At 31.5% G+C, this 17,270-nt stretch overlaps 1 protein-coding gene across 4 annotated transcripts in view; it reads right to left on the bottom strand.

Annotated features, from left to right (window-relative positions):
- The window catches only part of LOC123015720 (CUGBP Elav-like family member 1), a 182,276-nt gene that overhangs the window by 110,241 nt on the left and 54,765 nt on the right, over positions 1 to 17,270 (bottom strand). For 2 of the 4 annotated variants that reach the window (XR_006413400.1, XM_044415612.1), the window contains exons 1-2: positions 7,479 to 7,696; positions 7,100 to 7,144 (exon numbers count right to left, since the gene is read on the bottom strand). Coding sequence is in view for 2 of the 4 variants with exons in the window: in XM_044415612.1 (XP_044271547.1) it covers positions 7,100 to 7,144; positions 7,479 to 7,576 (143 nt within the window). In the remaining 2 variants the exon portion in view is untranslated. Of the gene's footprint in view, positions 1 to 7,099; positions 7,145 to 7,478; positions 7,698 to 17,270 lie in introns of those variants that run through there. The other 2 variants (XM_044415619.1, XM_044415618.1) reach the window with 2 other exon arrangements.

Below are 17,270 nucleotides of genomic sequence, written 5' to 3'. Positions count from 1 at the left end.
AAATAAAATAAATATACAAAAATTGAGAAAGTAAAAGCATACAAAATAATTAGAGAAAAACATTTTTATTAAAAAAATCGTTAATTTTTGTTTGTTGTTCTTTTGATTATGTTTTTGAGGTTCATTACTTTAACTAACAAGTTTTTCTTGGGGTTATTTTGTATTCTGCAACTCATTAATGTAATCATTGAATCTTATATAAAAGTTTATTTATAAAACAGTTTACACTTTACATTTACTGATAAAAGTAAAACTGTTCAGTTACATTACTTATTATTGAAGTGGGTAAGTAGGTGGTAATGCAACAAAAACATTTAACTGTACACTGTTGGTTGCATTTTTGAAGACCAAATGGCAGCTCCATTTTATTCTACAAATTCCATGGTCGTAACCGTGAGATCGGCACCAGTGGCGGAGTGTTTTTGTTCGTTTAGAGAATAGACTTTAGTACCTGTTTTAGAATAAACTCCTTCACTGTCCGCGTCCGCTAATCAGAGGGTCTGTTGTAGAGAGGATTTTTTACATTACACTCCTATTTATTAGTTACGTTCCTACAAAAATGTCCGTTATCAAGAGGTGTCCGCTATCTAGAGGTGTCCTTTAAAGGAGGTTTCATGAATCATACGTCGGCGACTAATTCTAGCCCATTTACCTTTTGACTTGTCACTTTATTTAGCAGTTAGTTCAAAAACAGACATACGTTTTTGGATCAAAAGATGACTTACTTACAAACTATTTTGATCTCTCGATAATAAGTATTAATTAAAAATTAAAAATGTTGTGTTTGATTATAATATTCATAATACAACTTTTTCCACAACGTCTTTTATTATCTATTATGATGAAATTATTGTTGGTACAAAACCATATTTCAGTAAATTCAAATGTAAATGAAATTTGTTGGCAATTATAGTAAAGTTCTCCCTTATTTAGCGCCGGCTTTTAGACCCGTACAAGGGTCACCTTAATGGGACAGAAGTAACTGGAAGTGAAACTTTCAGTTGTACTATCACATTACAATGTTATTGTAACGCAGGTCCTCGCTTAAGTGAGCTTTAATTTCTAAAGCAAACTATTTCACCATCCAATAGTTGGCTCGAAAAACTCCATTGAAACTTGCTGCAAATAATTTACAAGTAATCTCATTTCGCCATTTTGAAGTGCCATAAAAATTGATTACTTAATTCCGCACATGTCTTCTATAAACTTTAAATTCGATTTAAGGATATGGTCAACATATTATAATATTAATGTTGTTTAAAATGTATGTACTATCATCCAACCTAAGTGGCTAATGCACTTTCGCGGCGCCTTTTTGCCGTGCACAGCTTAACTAATGCAGTTTGTTAACATGCACGTCATTAGACTCGAATGAAATTTGAAAAAATCTCATCCGCTCTCGAGTTAATCAATAATACAAACCTTTATGCACTGACCGTGCGAATTTTGGGTGAGGAATCCGTCCCATTTAATCCTATTAGATGCAGACGACTTCATTAGTTTAAGCCGCACGTTAAATAATTTACACCCTTTGTTGCGTTAAAGGCACGTGGTCGACTCATTAAATGGCTAAATCGGACAAATGTCATAGGATATTTTAAGAAAGAAGGTCGACATCTAGAACATGCTCGTCGAAATTGTTCGCTTGAAATTGATGCCCGATGACAGGTTGCTGAAAATTCATTTCGAAAAGGTACGAAAAAATTGAGCATGGTTGACGCACTTGTTGCGCACGTTGGAATTTCGGCCGGTGAATTAAGGCTAGCGAGAATGACGCAATTGAGAAAATGCAAAATATGGCTTTGGTAAAGACAACAAACAATATACAAGGTGGAGGAGATTCCAGGACTGGACACAACACTTTTTTCAAAAGATATTTTACATACCCATACCCGGTTTCTGGAATGATTTAACATTAGATAAATTTTATTGTTTCGATAGTTGCTAAAGTAGCGCTGATCTGTTTAGTGTTCCTAATAGCATTTATGAAACCGATCAAATTGATCTAACGATAAATCGTTTCAGAAACCGGGTCTAAGTGCTACAAAATAATTTTTTACGTTTCGGGTAAAATGTTACACATCGTACCAGGTATTAGGGAAACAAACTAGGTACTAGAAGTGATTAATTGTATAAACAAACAATTTCTTATAGTTATGCCTTTCATCAAATAAACTTTATCTGCAAATGTAAATAAACTGTCACTTTTGTGTTTAAAAGTAAAACTTTTAGTTAAAGTAATTTAGACACATAAGTGTCACTTGTTAACGTTTGCGGATAACTGCAATTAATTATTAGCTTTAAAAATAAATGGTCAGTAGAGTAATTAAAAAGCACTTCCAGTAGTCGACTAATAACATTTAAATTTAAAGAAATAGTAAAAATATTTAGGAATATTTACATGTTTTCCGCTAGATTTAAGTTTTGGGATTAAAAACTGTGTGGCCGACCACTGGTATTTTGCATTTTTTTTGTATTTTTATATTGTAGAGTTATTTTTACTAATGATTAAGTAAAATAATGTTGCACTTTCTATTGTATAAACTGTTTGACTATTGTCAATATAAACATTAAAATAATTGGAGGTAAAACCAATTTTTGGCTCCGCTTTAAGAATGAAAATCAAGTTAGCTGGTTAGGTGCATTTACCCTATTAATGTAGACATGTTTATTTTGATTTTAATAGTACGAAAAGTTCTACAGAATATTTTCACTAAGGTATAAAAAACTGAATGTAAATTCAGTTGCTACATCGAGCAACTTGTTCAATTAATTATAGTCTTTTTATAATTACTTTTGTAAGTATGAATGCCAAGTATTTTTAACCCACAATATTTAATTAAATTGTAAAGCAATATTTAAAAAAAAATTCAAACACTAAATTAAACAATCGGGTATCTCTGAATCCAAAATTTTCTTAGCATTTAACGATTTAATTAAGTATACATATAGAAAAAGTATATTACGTTATCAAAAATAAAGTTGATAGTCAGCAAGCAAGCTACCCATTTAACAGTCATTTAACATGACTGCTCTGACTCGAGAGTAGGTGCATTTTATTTTAAAAACTTACGAAATCTAAATTCGGAGGGCGTTTGTCAATTTGAATGGCGTTGGTCATCAAAAAAACTATTTTTGTTTCAAATTTTTAAAAATTAAAATTAGACAAAAATTTAATTTCAAAATTTAATTTTAAAAAACAATTCTCAAAAAATAAGTTTTGTTTACAATATGTATGTCGTCTTTTTGTAGTAACATTTTTAAAATATTATTTTTTTACAAGAAAACTAGTTTTTAAGATTTTTTTTACAAAAATGGATTTTTGATGAGCAAAGCCATTTCAGATCACTTGCCGCTTTCCGGATTCAAATTTAGCAAGTGGTTTTACATAAAAAACAGTTTTCAAAATAAGTTTGTCCTCAAGTCTGGAGTAAATCAGTAACCTCTGACACCATTTTTTTTCGAATTGTAAAAATTTTACATAGTTTTTAATTATTTAAATTAAAAACATTTAAAACATTTAGTACAAAAGCCGGACTAAACCTCTACACATCTCTAAACTTAAAACATCTTTAATTATATTTTTGGTGGAGGCGCCGGGGTAATAATAATATTTTTGCATTTATATTTATGTTAAATTATAATTTTGTCCCAGTTTCAATCCAAATTTTAAATTAAAAATATTATTCAAGATTTTATTTCAGTATGTACACCGGCTAGTTAATCCTAGTGGTTAAAATTTCTGCAGAGCTTGTAGGGATGCACTCTTTATCCTCAAGCATTTGTTATTGCAGATTACTTTTTTTGTTTTAATTCCGAGCCACAAAAGCGTAATAAAACCTCGTCGTGCGACCATCACCAAAGTAAACACCATAAATAAAGTATTTCGAGTCGTTCCAAGTCAACACGAATCAAATGAAGACGAAATTATATAGGTCCAGTTCATTGACCTCACGTATTCTTGATAAAATCACATGGTGGGTAAAATAATCGCAAGCTTAAAAATAAAATTATCGCTTTTCCTTCTCGCGTTAATCCCCGGCCCGTTTTCCGTTTAAATCTGTTTTCGGCCTTTTCGTTTAATATGCGGCGAGAGTTATACGACGAGTTGTTAATCCGGAATTGTGTGAATATGTTCTTGGAGTGAGATTAACTAAATCTGGTGGTGGCGGCGACGAGCCGGTCTTCCTCCGCTTCAAGTGAGACAGGTGCCTCTCTACAACGTTAATTGTCTTAAACCGCTAATCTAGCATCTGCCACGTGCTCAACCCTTGAGAAAACTTCAAACTTTGGACGGAGACACGTCGCGACGACATCTCGAGGGAAAGAGAACCAAGGACGTAAAATTRCAGCTTTATTTGGATTAATGTATTCTCAAAAAGATGAGACGTGCGATGTGTGTTATGAAGGAGAACTCGCATACTTTTCACTGCCAAAAACTCGTAATTAGCTCGAGTCGAGTGTTTAACAAATTGCTATTTTAACTTGTCGGAAGAGGAAATGCGATGATTTAGACGCTGAAATATTCGTTTGATTTATTTCGGTCAATAAGCAAAAAAAAATATAAGGTGCGAGGTTTCCACTTTGTATTACTTTAGTGATCAATAAGGCTCGGATTATATGCACGAAAAATCCGTAAAATATGCGCATATACAGGCTGTTCCGTTTTTATTGTTACAAATTTAAACAGGTGATAGAATATTCAATTTAAAGACAAAAGTTTCCTATAAACATGCATCAAAATATGTTATGTAAGCAAGCTGCACCCCCTAAAAGAAATGRGTTTTTTAATGGAGTTTTCCCACTTTTGCAGAATAGATAAAATTACAAAAGTTGGTACGGCTGATAACCTTTAAACACCTGAACGAATTCAAAGATCTGTTGTCAAAACTTTTAATCACGGGTGTCTTAAACGGGAGGACGAATTTAATTTTTAATTTTTATCTTCTTTATGGTCTGTAACACATACTGATTTTACTCAAAAACGGTAAGTTGTATCGAAAAAACGCAAGAGACCTATTTTTGTGAAAAACTATGAAATTTAGAATTGTGTGGCAGAACCAACAGTCAATATAGTTAGGGTACTTTTACCCCAAACCCTTCCAGTTTAGAACGCCCCTGAGTAAAAATTTCGACATTTTACCTTTGAATTCGTTTGGCTGTATAAAGGTTATCAGTTGTAGCAAATTTTGTAATTTTATCTACAATGGTTGCTGAAATATTGGAAAAAATACTTTAAAAAATGTACCTGTTTCAGGGGATGTAGCACCCTTATTTAATGTTTGTCGATACATGTTTATAGGAAACTTTCATCTTAAAATTGAATATTCTATCAACTGCTTAAATTTGTAACAAGAAAAACCGAACACCCTGTAAATGCACTTATTTTCACAAAAATCTGCACAAAATATTAAGAAATATGCTCGAATATATGCCAAATATGCATCGATATGCAAAACTTTTAACAATAAAAAATCAATGTTGAAATAAATTTTTATCCTCGAGTACACTAATATTTGTATTTTCATCACCTTGAACCGCACACGATGAACGAAAGAGAATAAATAAATTGGTTTTGCCTCAGACAAGCCATTTTAATAAACTAGTAATTAAGCCTTTCTAAGACATCTGGACTTTTCAGATCACATGTTACCGACAAAATAAAGTTACTATTCTGTATTCACGTAAGTGTTGCCGCTAAGCTGTATAACGAAGCCGAGGGTGACAGGTACCAGTGCACTCAAAACATTTCGCCCTCGATTTGGGTTGGGTGACGACACTTCTTCATGCGAAAAATATTCTCATACATAATTATTATTAGCCGTAGGATATTAGGTCCATGTATCGTATTTTTATTATTTCATTTTCTAAAACGAATATTTGTTAAATATTTTTAAATAAATTTTAAAATTTGAGTCTTTACATTTTTGTTTCCACTGATCTGGAATTCTGTTTCTCATTTGAAAGTTATACGTCACTATCTTCCTCTTACTCCGACAACATACAGTGACATGGAAAAACAGGGATAGACATATTGAGTAGGTACCGAAAACCCTCGATTTTCACAACAAAAGAAACAGGCACGAGAGTTCGGTTTGAAGGTGATTATGAAGATTTACAAGGGCTACGGTTTATGGCTTAGCGGCAACACCAGCGTGAATACTGTATATTACATCACTTTAAACAATTTTGCTAAAGTTCATTTGCAGGCAACTGCTTATCCACATAGAAGGATTTATTCGTTTTATACCAGGTGAATAAAAAGTGTGAAACCAATCATGTTTTGCTTAAACTATTTTTGTTTAAATTAATTGATGAATTAAATGTTTTATCAAAAATAAAATTTTTCGAATTTTTTGTTTTTTGTTTATGAGTTCTACAAAAATTTTATTCTTTTTAAATGGCAACTCACTAAAAAAATGTTTTGTATACTCTTCCAAAAACAACTGCGTTAGAGACTATCCTACTTTTTATTAATTAAAAGAAAAATTACATAAATTACAATTTTGACAAAAAAATCGCATAACTCAAAGCAAAACAAAATTTCGTTTTGAAGATACGATCAGATTTTTAATATTACTTTATTTTAATTATTATTTTCCAGAGGCAAATAATTAAAAAAAAACATTTGGTTCTAAACTTCATATTCAGCCTGTATAAAATGAATTTAAAGAGGAAACACTCAGCAGGATACTAATTCTTTGAGTCCGCCTTACGAATTACTGGTTGTTTTCTCTTTAACATATTTTGTAATCGCATCATTTTTCTTAAACTGGCCAATTTTTAACTTCAACTGAAATTTGTAATAGGAAATTTGTGATTTGAAGAAAATATGCATAAATATGCATTTTGCACATAATCCGAGCCTTAGTGATAACTGTTTCTATAATTTAAATCTGGATTTCAAAAAAAGCACTGTTTCCTTTTGATCAATAGCTCAAATAGAATGATTGAAAATTGAGAGCAATTGTCGAGCGGTATTTGTTAGTTTTTGGTATTCTTTTCTGGACAAAGTGCTTCGAGTAGACGTCCACTCGAGTGTCTCCCACGGCCTAAATGAATAACCGGACTTGGTGGAGGGGGAGTCAGTGGTACTCACCTATTGTAGATCGGTTTGGGGAAGTCGTCGGTGACGTCACAACAGCTGCAACAAGAGACACACACAATGAGGATAATTCGTATTAATTGTGCAGTAAGTGATGGCTCATTAATAGGACGGATATGAGGCAACGAGAGGTGTGTTATTGGCAGTGTTGGAGGTTTAGGCAGCACGCCAGGTATTCGTGACGTGTCCATCGAATTTGCCGGAAACAAGCAGACGGTCAAAGTGGTGCAAGCAGAGAAAAAGGTCGATTTGAGGGATTTAAGATTGTCGCTTTAGGAGCAAGTAGATCCGTGCATCAAGTGACGTCTCAGTCTGCGTGTTCTTTGACAAAGACGGTGATCCTCTTATGTACTAGAGTGAAAATTCAATTAACCTCAACACAGCCGGAGACTGCAAAAACAAGCCGGGRTGATGTTTCATATATTGCGAATCGGTAAATCCATCACAGGGTCGACACATCTCCTCCCACATTTTGTTCGATCAACGCTCACGATTAATAATGGAATGGTAAACACAATGAATTTTGAGTAAGACAAAAACTACAAAATTTTCACAAAGAATTCAACGTCAAATTTATTTTGCTAATTTTGACAACATCGTCATGGTTATGAGCCAGACAATCCTAAGACAATCCACCCCTCAAACAAACTAAACCGAGAATGATTCACAATTGTGTTAAAGTTTTTCGCACCTAAACATAAAAAAATCTAAAGTTTAATGTTTTGTACAAATTTGAGAAAAAAATATTTTTATATAATGTTATTATTAAGATTCTTGATTTGTAGTGTTGGCTAAGTTTTCTGAACAACAAGTTTGTTTTTTTCTTGTTTGTGGTTTTGGTTTACCGTCTTTATGCTTCACAGTTTTCTCGTTATAATACCTTTTKAATTTCACATAAAGTTTTGTATTTGACAGTAACCGTGACCAATTTCAGGATTTATTTTTAGCGAATTTGATATTTTTTGTTAAGAGTTCAGTGTAAAGCTTCATGTTTTATTGAGGATAAAAACAGTTATTTTGTGCCCGATTTTTTAAAAATCAAATTAATATTAAGTTAAGACCTACAGCAGCGCTCGTATATTGATCAACCTTTCCCAGTCGAAATATTTCCATAGTTTGTAATAACACGGCTTGTAAACCGGTCTGAAAGGAATTCTTCACTATATGTAGTGCCCTTTTATTGTTGTTATAAAGAAAAGGGTGGATACATATSAAAGACACCGCATTGTTGATCAAAATTCTCAGTCGGCCAATAGCAAGCAAGAAATTGTAAATAAAAATGGAATTTTCAACGAGTTATTTGAAAAAGTGATCACTCGACCAAAGAAATATTGTTCTCATGTTTACGAATTGGGATATGACCAAATGAATATCACACGAACCAATTTCGGAAGCTGGAAACTCATTGATTCGCTTCGATAGCTTGCAATTTTACGAAAAGGTTCCCCTGATGATGAAATAATTTTGTCCCGTTTCGTTTTCATTAATCTTCTATTAACAGTTTCTCGGATTCTGTTTACAATGCGAATCTAACTCTATTCAGTTATTTTGTAACGTTTAATTTGTTTACTTCGCTCTGAATTCAAAAGCTTGACTTTAGCCGAAATGGTTTGAGCGCACTTTTGTGTCTGAAGCATCAATTAGTTGAAGGGTTAGCTTTGGAATATTTTGCGCTTTTGTTCTAATTCCAAAAGCTGCAAAACAAAATTAACTTTCCATAAAATAAAATTTTAATAATTCTTTTGTATTTAGAACTGTGAAATTTTGTTTCCATTTTGTTTCACCACCATAATGAAACCGATGATGTAAAAGTTTAGAAGTGTTACAGTAGTTTAAAGTGCAAATCATTAAAACCTGAAAACAGAAATAAACTTTATTTTTATTGAAACTCTTGAAACTTTTTCAACTTCTTTTCTATTATTCCCTTCAAATAAATTCGCAACTTTACGATCCTTCATCCAGACTGGAAGATTACGAATTAGTTATACCACAATGGAGAAATACAACTTAGACAATTGAAGTTTATGTTTCGCGAGATCCTTAAATTTCTTTAGCTTTATTTATTAAAATCATAACAACTTTTAACTTATTTTATCAAAATTAAAATAAAGTTTTAAAAATAAATCAAGCTTTAGGCGATTTCTGCGAGGTTTGGTTTTATTATCATCAGCTTCGACCTTTGGTGTTCTCTGCAGCCGTTTCTCGTTTGACCCGACATTTTTATAGTAACTGTTAGTTGTGTAGAAAATCGAACCTTTCCAACTTAATATTTTATTAATGTATAATGTAATCTAGGGCAAGCTTCTCATTTTCTGGTTCGATTGCCAATCAAACCACTAGATTGATCTTTCCAACTGCGCACACCTGACCTGTTATCAAACTCTCGAGTGCAGCTGGACTTTGATTTGAGCCTCTTAGAAGACAAAATTAATCAACAAATGGAATCTGTAAACGGTCAAACGCATCTCTCGGAATCTCATCTTGTGACTCAGTGCCGAAATAGTTTTGCCTTTAGTTGAATACCGGAGTAACCACAAGGTTATCGGCTGCGATTCAGGCAAGGAGAAAAGCGAGAGATTGCAACACCAGTACCGAAAATTAATGTCAGTTAGAGAACACATTAAAGATGTTGGCTAGTTGTGCAGGTATAAATCCTCGTTAATGGGTCGGGTGGCGGCACCGAATTCATTCCAAGTATAAGCGAAAGCGCGGCTTCAGGATTACCAACTTCTGAAGTAACCACGTAACCACTTAATCTGTGAGGGTCAGGTCATAAACCGGAGCTCCGAAGTCCGGTAAAGTTCCGCAGCATGGGCTTTACGGCCGCCCGGGGCTGCGCAGCCGTCCCCGGAGTCGCTCCGGGCGCTTCCGACGAGAACAAAGACCAAGATCTATCGCTCAAGACGACGATCAAGGCTACGTTAAAAAATGGCCTTGCACTACGGAAAGGCCTATAAACACCAAAACTGACATTAAAACCATTGTTCCACCTCGGCACTWATGTCATGTTTCATTACTTATTATAACGAGTGTTTTTTAAATTTGTCATCAAAGCTATCTATGAAAGTTTGATTGTGAACGAACCATCGCCATCGTATTGAAAGTTTATTAGTCTGACATTTGACATCTCGCCGAGCGTATTAAAAATTGTGGTGCGTTCACAACACACTCATACCACCACCATCTATGAAGCCAATTTTAAATAAACACTCGTTGTATGTGTCTCATTTGCCTCGGCAACTAAACTCATATTTGTAATGAAAAATAACTTTTAGTTCCTTGGTGTCTAATAAACTATTTATGATTAATATTAATAAAAACAAAATTAAATATGCAACATTTAAGACAATCTGAATATTCTATCATTATTGTATAAAAAAATTAAAATTACTTACTTAATAACAAAATTATTAACGAATCGCAATTTTATTACAATGTTTGTTATATCTACAATATTACAGAGTTAGCAATAATGGGAGGTTGTAACAACGTTTTTTATACATTTTTTTATAGTGAACGCTTTTTAAGTTGAATTTATTATTATATTCGACAGTTAAAATTGTTGACATTTGACGTATGCGGTACCCAAATTGCTCGAAAATAGCTTAAATTCCATTAGTTTCGGTAAAATACGTTGAACTGCTACAATTTCTCACTTAAAAAACGACAGTGATGGCCAAGTATTGCATAAAATGTCGCAAAAACAGTGTCTCAAAACTGCATTTTATGTAACTGTTTTCAGTTGCACAAAATGCTCATTGTGACACCGAAATAGAAAAAAGTTTTTAATGTTTAGGTAAGTATTTAATGTGTTTTTTAGAATTACGATTTTATTTTTTGTTTATTATATTATTCCAAATGTTTGATTAAAAAACTAAAGTAAAATTAAAGCTGTTTTGAAGAATTGATCACGGAAGTAGAAATATTTTTTTAATGTTTGACTTTGTAGCATTTGGGAACAAATTTTACATTATGTATTGTATTAATGAACCCAATTTCTTCGTATTTACAATCTAATTTTTTGCTAATTTTGTGCTTGAAAAACAAATGATAGAAAAATGCACTTAAATAATAGCTATTAAGACGACAAGAATTTTATAGACAGTTTAAAAATCGAGGTCGAAGTTTAATAGTCCAAATTTTCTTAACTATAAAACTTATCTTCAAAAGTCTTTCCAACACTAATATTGAATCAGAAATTTTGCTAAATTCTGAGTCTGTTATGAGGAAATTTGTCAAAATAGTGCCAAAATGCCAAGATAAGAGTATTTTATGTATTTTATAGAAGAGCATAATATTAACGGCATTATAAGAAGTAAGCTTAAATGCACCATAGAAACAGTATAAAATGTTAATCTAAAAACATTTTTTTWAATTTATTTAGAATTTTACATTTGTAGCACATATTATGTCTAATAGATTTCATTTGAAACATCCCTGTATGTGTAAATTAGCATCAGAATAAAAATTCAACATTTGCTTCTGCTATTTTCAATCTCGTCAATTGAATTATGTCTCGAGATAAAATAAAATTTTGAAATATTGACGTTTATTTGGTTTAATACTCGATGGTTCACTATAAATTCTGTTGTAAAATCAGTCGTAGCATAAAATTTAAAGTCAGCTATCAAGTTTATTGCTGCGCTGTTAAAGATGCGTACCATTTATCATTTCGAGAATAAAAATATTAAGTTTGAAAAGCTAAAAGTTGAACATTTTAACTTATTATTTTATTATTTTTATGTTAATTAAATATGAAATTTATGTTACTACAAAAATCGCATTACAATGTTGAGATATTATCGACACGCCATTAATTTTACGACAATAAAAATATTCGTAACTTTAATGGGACTTGGAATTTGCCTCTAATTGCGAATGGGATTTTTGTTTTATTTTTTTATTGTACAACGTAGTTGTTAATTACTATTCTATTTGCATTTGGATACTTAATGCTAAATATAGTTGCAATGTATCTAAGCACACTACAACTCTCTAGTCTGGTGAACTTCCCACTTCTAATGAGATAATCTTGGAGGTAAATGCTAAACTTGGTAAGCTTCTTACACCTAGCCATTAGACCGTCCCTATAGTACGACTATTTCCCATAGTTTATCCAAATGCAAATACCCACTTGTCCCTTCTGTGTAGTCTAACGAAGAAAAGTTTCTGGCAAAAAACTGGGATTTTCTCGGCGTATTTTTCCGTACGTGTAAAGAAGGTGAGCGGAAGCAATCATTTGGTATGTAAGATAGCGGTTAGCTGAAACAGTATCTATATGTCGGATACAAGATTCATGTTTCGGCATTTGCTCGAATTAAACTATCAATAATTCACATCGGCCTGGCAAGATGACGGCAGTAAAGTCTAGGAGAGACGCCGGTTCCCTTTTATGATCACTCTCGCTTTACGGACGGCTGTCTCATTTTTATGCACACCATTTCACTGAAACCCCCAACTATTATCAAAAATGTGAATTGTGTTCGCAGGAATAAGACAGGGTTATTTAAAATTTTATGACGATAAAAGGACACAGCTCCTGAAAACGGGCTGCGATGGCACGATGCCATCGGGAAAACTACCCAAACGGGATTTCGAAAGCTACATTGTWTTATGATAGGAACGAGGAAAAATTACTATTGTAATGACTGGGATTTATGACGGTAGGCTTGAAATTTACGCGAGACGCTCAAGATACTATTTATTTGACCTCTATGACATATTTCCATTAGGACATTGCGTTAAATAATTTTATTTCTTCTGATAATTATTAATTATTATTAATTACCTAAATAATTAAGGGGTGCAAAATTAATGGATTTCAAAAAGAAAATTATTGTTCTTACTCAGTGCAAATCTTTCGGAACAATGATAAAAAACACTGATCTTGATTTCCAGATAAATGCAAGTCTGTCATTATGTTGTTTTTTAATGGTGATTGCTGATTACTATTTCACTTTTACTTATACTWTACTTTACAACTTTGTCTGAGATAATGAAATTTATTAACTACAAACATTGATAAACTTGAGTAAAATGAAAAATTATAAAAATTGTATTTATATTGTTGTCTAATTAATTTTAATTATATTAAAAATTATAGTAAAAAAAAATAATGAAAAACATACAAAATATACATGCTTAAGTATTTTTGTTTATTATAAATACTTGAAAACTTATACCACATTTATGGTGAATTTATGCTTCCATATTTAAGATTTATCATTTAAGATTCAATTTAATAATTTATATTTAAAAAGATCAACTATGATGCATTTTCAATGGTAACATTTATATCGGGTCCTTTTCAAAATTCGATGTTGCAAAATTGATTGTGAACGAACCCACCAAGATTACTAAGATTAAAATTATAAGATGGTTAACTTTGTGCATACTACTAAAATTGTATTTGAAAGTTTATGTTGGTTTGTTTGTGTGTTCATGGTGTGCTTACAACGAGGTAGTCACGGCCAACTGCGACGTCGAATTTTAAAAAAGACCCGTTACTATTAAGCTTTAGTATTTAAGAGTTCGCCAACTCTTAACTTTTTACGTTAAATGATAAATAAAATTGCAAAATCTGTGACTGGCAGAACCTTGTCATTACTGATCTGTCATTAATTACATTTGAAAAGTAAATTTTTTTCTTGAAATAATAAGAATTAATATGGAAAATGCTGCACTCGTCGAAACTGTTAGAGAATTTAATTTATAGATTGTCACAAACTGTCACTAATTACATTGGTGTATCCTTAAATTACTTTTTGGTTAATTTAGAAGTATAAATTCAAAAATTTTGTAAAATGTTAAATCCGTGAATTCTTAAATTAAATCTTAAATGATAAATCTATAATCCATCATTACTTGTACTCTTGTACTTCATTTAAAAATAATGGAAATTTATACAGGGTGTCAGAATTCGCCCCCAGAAAAAATTTTTAAGTAAGATAAGACACCAGGAACATGAAAAAAATTCTATCTGTCAAAAAATTGTGACATTTATTTTTTGACATTTGATTTTTTTATGTCTATTAAATGGCACTGATGATCTTGTATATGTTTTATTATTTAGTAGAGGTACAAAAATTTTGCAAATAAAAGCCACAAATAACATTAACCAGAGTTACAATTTAGGAGACAACTTCCTTGGTTCCTCTTCTAATAGCATGTGCAAAATTTTAACTCTCATAACCTCCAAATTTTGATGCATAGAATTTTTTAAACATTTTTTCATGTTTTTGGTATCTTACCTTACATGGCATTTTTCTCTGGGGCGCGAATTTTGGCGCACCCTGTATAAATAATGTGAGTAAAGTCCGTCAAAAGTGTCTCTTACTGTCACGTAGGTCATTGGTAAATTTATTTTTAATGTTGAAAACTGTTTTAAGACTAATATTTACACCCTCTACATCATCATAACAATCGTAATTCAAGCTCCTAATCCTAATGCCAAGAACAAGCTTTAATTTTTGACTTTAGTACCAAAATTTCAGAAGCTCTCAAATGTTAAAAAGAGACGGAGGTCATGTCATATTCTTGATTCACACTACTCCCACCAACAAATAAAAAAATAGACTGTAGATGAGAAATATGGATTTTCAATGATTGGTCTTTCAGTGCTTTAGAAACTAAATTTATTAATTTTTATAAATTTGAGTTTTTAATACTTTATTCTACATTAAATAAAAAAATACCACTACTTGACTGTTGCTCTATGATTTTGATATATTAGTGGCTAATTAGGCAAATTAGACTTCGGCTTATTATACGTTTTTATTTATTATTGATATATTTTTATAATTTAATTTACAACCCAATCTACTAACAAGTATGGTGTCATTTTGTTTACTTCTTGTGTCAAATTGAAGTTGTTTATACAATATTCTTAATCCCCTTCAAAATATTACAACTCTCTAGGCATAAATAAAATCCTTTATTTTTATGAAAATAACATCTCCCGGAAGTTTACTTTGAAGTTCAGCAATATTTTAAAATTGTAATGTATCTTTCAACTGAAAACCATTTTGCCAGTTCAGGTAATATACTAGGAAACCTTTAACAACAAATCTCTTGTTTTTATAATATAAMTTAAATATTTTAAATAATATCAATTTTCATCACAAGAATGCAATTTCCTAAGATTTTGATAGTTCATAGGCATCTTCAGTGATTTGCAGCATTGTGTATTTCGATAACTCCTTGTATCTCTCGCACGCCCGGATTTCTCCGGGTCCCCGGATTTGCTTGTATCTATCTAGGCTATCGTATCGTATGGAATACAATATCGACTGGTCTTTATCGAAGGGATATTTCCGTCTGTGACAAATTTAGATAACCGTTGCTTAAACTCATTCATGCTACATTTACTCCCCCGGAAAAATTCTGAAGTGACCGTAAAAATCGTTCGCGGTATGTTTATCAAAGATGCTACGCGAGTTGTCATCCACATAAAACTTGTGCAAAGTTTAATGTCGCTATTCAATAAATATAAACATTGGAAAGATTAGATAACAGCTTGAATGAAGCACGCGCGCTTTCCATTGGGAATTCAACGCACTCGAGTCCAGTGATTGTGCTCCGCTCTCGCTACTCGACAAAAGTTGCACACCAGCGTTCGACGCGAGAATTCGACGGAACTTGGACGGAATTTGCTAGTTTAGTTCCTTGCAAACTAGATTTTGAACGGTACTAGATTTCCGTCTGTTTTCTGGCATTCTAAACAACGACGCGACAAAAAGTTTAAGGCGACACTAACACGGCTTCGCAATTTATTGTTTGCTCCTCTTGTTGAGAAATTTATTGGAATTGTTTAAAGAAAAGTTTTTTAAAACGAGCAAAAATTGCGTAAGTTTTAAAAAAGATAATTTTACAAAAAGTTTTTGCCTACCATTCATCCTTGCAGCCTCGTTTTTATACTTAATAGTGAAAATTATTTTTTAATTTATAATAAATGAGGTAGACAATTTTTAAGAACTCTGTAATTTATGATTTTTGTGCAAAATAATGAATCGTATCTTCAAGATTGATTTAATGTGTATCAAAATTTAATTTTAATTTCAGAAAACTTACAAAGTTATTCTTAATTAATAATTATATATGCAATAAAAATCAATATAAACAAAGTGTATCAGGTAAGAAAACAACTGTCCAAATAACTGTGTAAAATAATGAATCGTATCTTCAAGATTGATTTTATTTGTTTATCAAAATTTAATTTTAATTTCAGAAAACTTACAAAGTTATTCTTAATTAATAATTATATATGCAGTAAAAATCAATATAAACAAAGTGTATCAGGTAAGAAAACAACTGTCCAAGAATTAATAAATAGTTTTTTTTTGCTTTTTATAAAATTATAGACATCAAAATGTAAGTCGAAGTCAATAATAGTTTTTGAAATCACGTTTTATTAAACTTTTTAGTATAATTTTCATACTTTTGATAGGAAGACCTTTACAAAAAAAACTTTTTGCATAAGTGGTGGCTGTGTAGAACACTTGGGGATAGATTCACTGCTTTTGAGAATATATTTTGTTTTTTCATTTGGTGGTGTGGACCGATTATTTTTTTTTTTTCGTAATTAAAAGCAAATCTTTTATTACTGGAATAACAATGCTTTTGTCTCAGTTGGGAGTTAGATTTAATTTGATTTAACAAAAATTATCCCTCAATCTTAAGACAGCTGGGATTATTAATMWTTTTTTCTTTAAAACGGTATACGTTTTTTTTTCATTTCTTGACTCATGCTTTATTTAAAACCTTGTTGTTTACGTTAAGATATTTGATTTATAAAAGTTTTTGTTAGGTTTCATCTTCAACTTATGTTCATTTTAATATTTCTAAAATGTTGTTGTTCAAAAAATAAAGTAAAACGCAAATACAACAAATTCACATTTTCAGTTTGATTTGTTTTAAATTTCCAGGCGCATCTACCAATTTTATTCCACATGTATTTAACATAATTAAGTATTCAATAACATATAAACTATATAAATATAAAAACAACGAGTGTACAAAAACGTGTTCCAGTTTGTTTGCTTAAAATAGTGGGAATAACATTTATAATTACGAGTATATTATTATTTATTAATCAGTTAATTTTTTTACTTTTATTACAAATCTGTCTGAAGTATAGTAAATATAGACCATTGTAATAACTGTAATC

The sequence above is a fragment of the Tribolium madens genome, unplaced genomic scaffold (assembly GCF_015345945.1).
Source record: "Tribolium madens isolate multiple individuals breed KSU strain unplaced genomic scaffold, Tmad_KSU_1.1 Scaffold_19;HRSCAF=116;Tcas5.2_LG9, whole genome shotgun sequence".
Classification (NCBI taxonomy): domain Eukaryota; kingdom Metazoa; phylum Arthropoda; class Insecta; order Coleoptera; family Tenebrionidae; genus Tribolium; species Tribolium madens.
The sequence above is the reverse complement of the archived record's forward strand: the minus strand, read 5'-3'. Positions and strand labels throughout refer to the sequence as shown.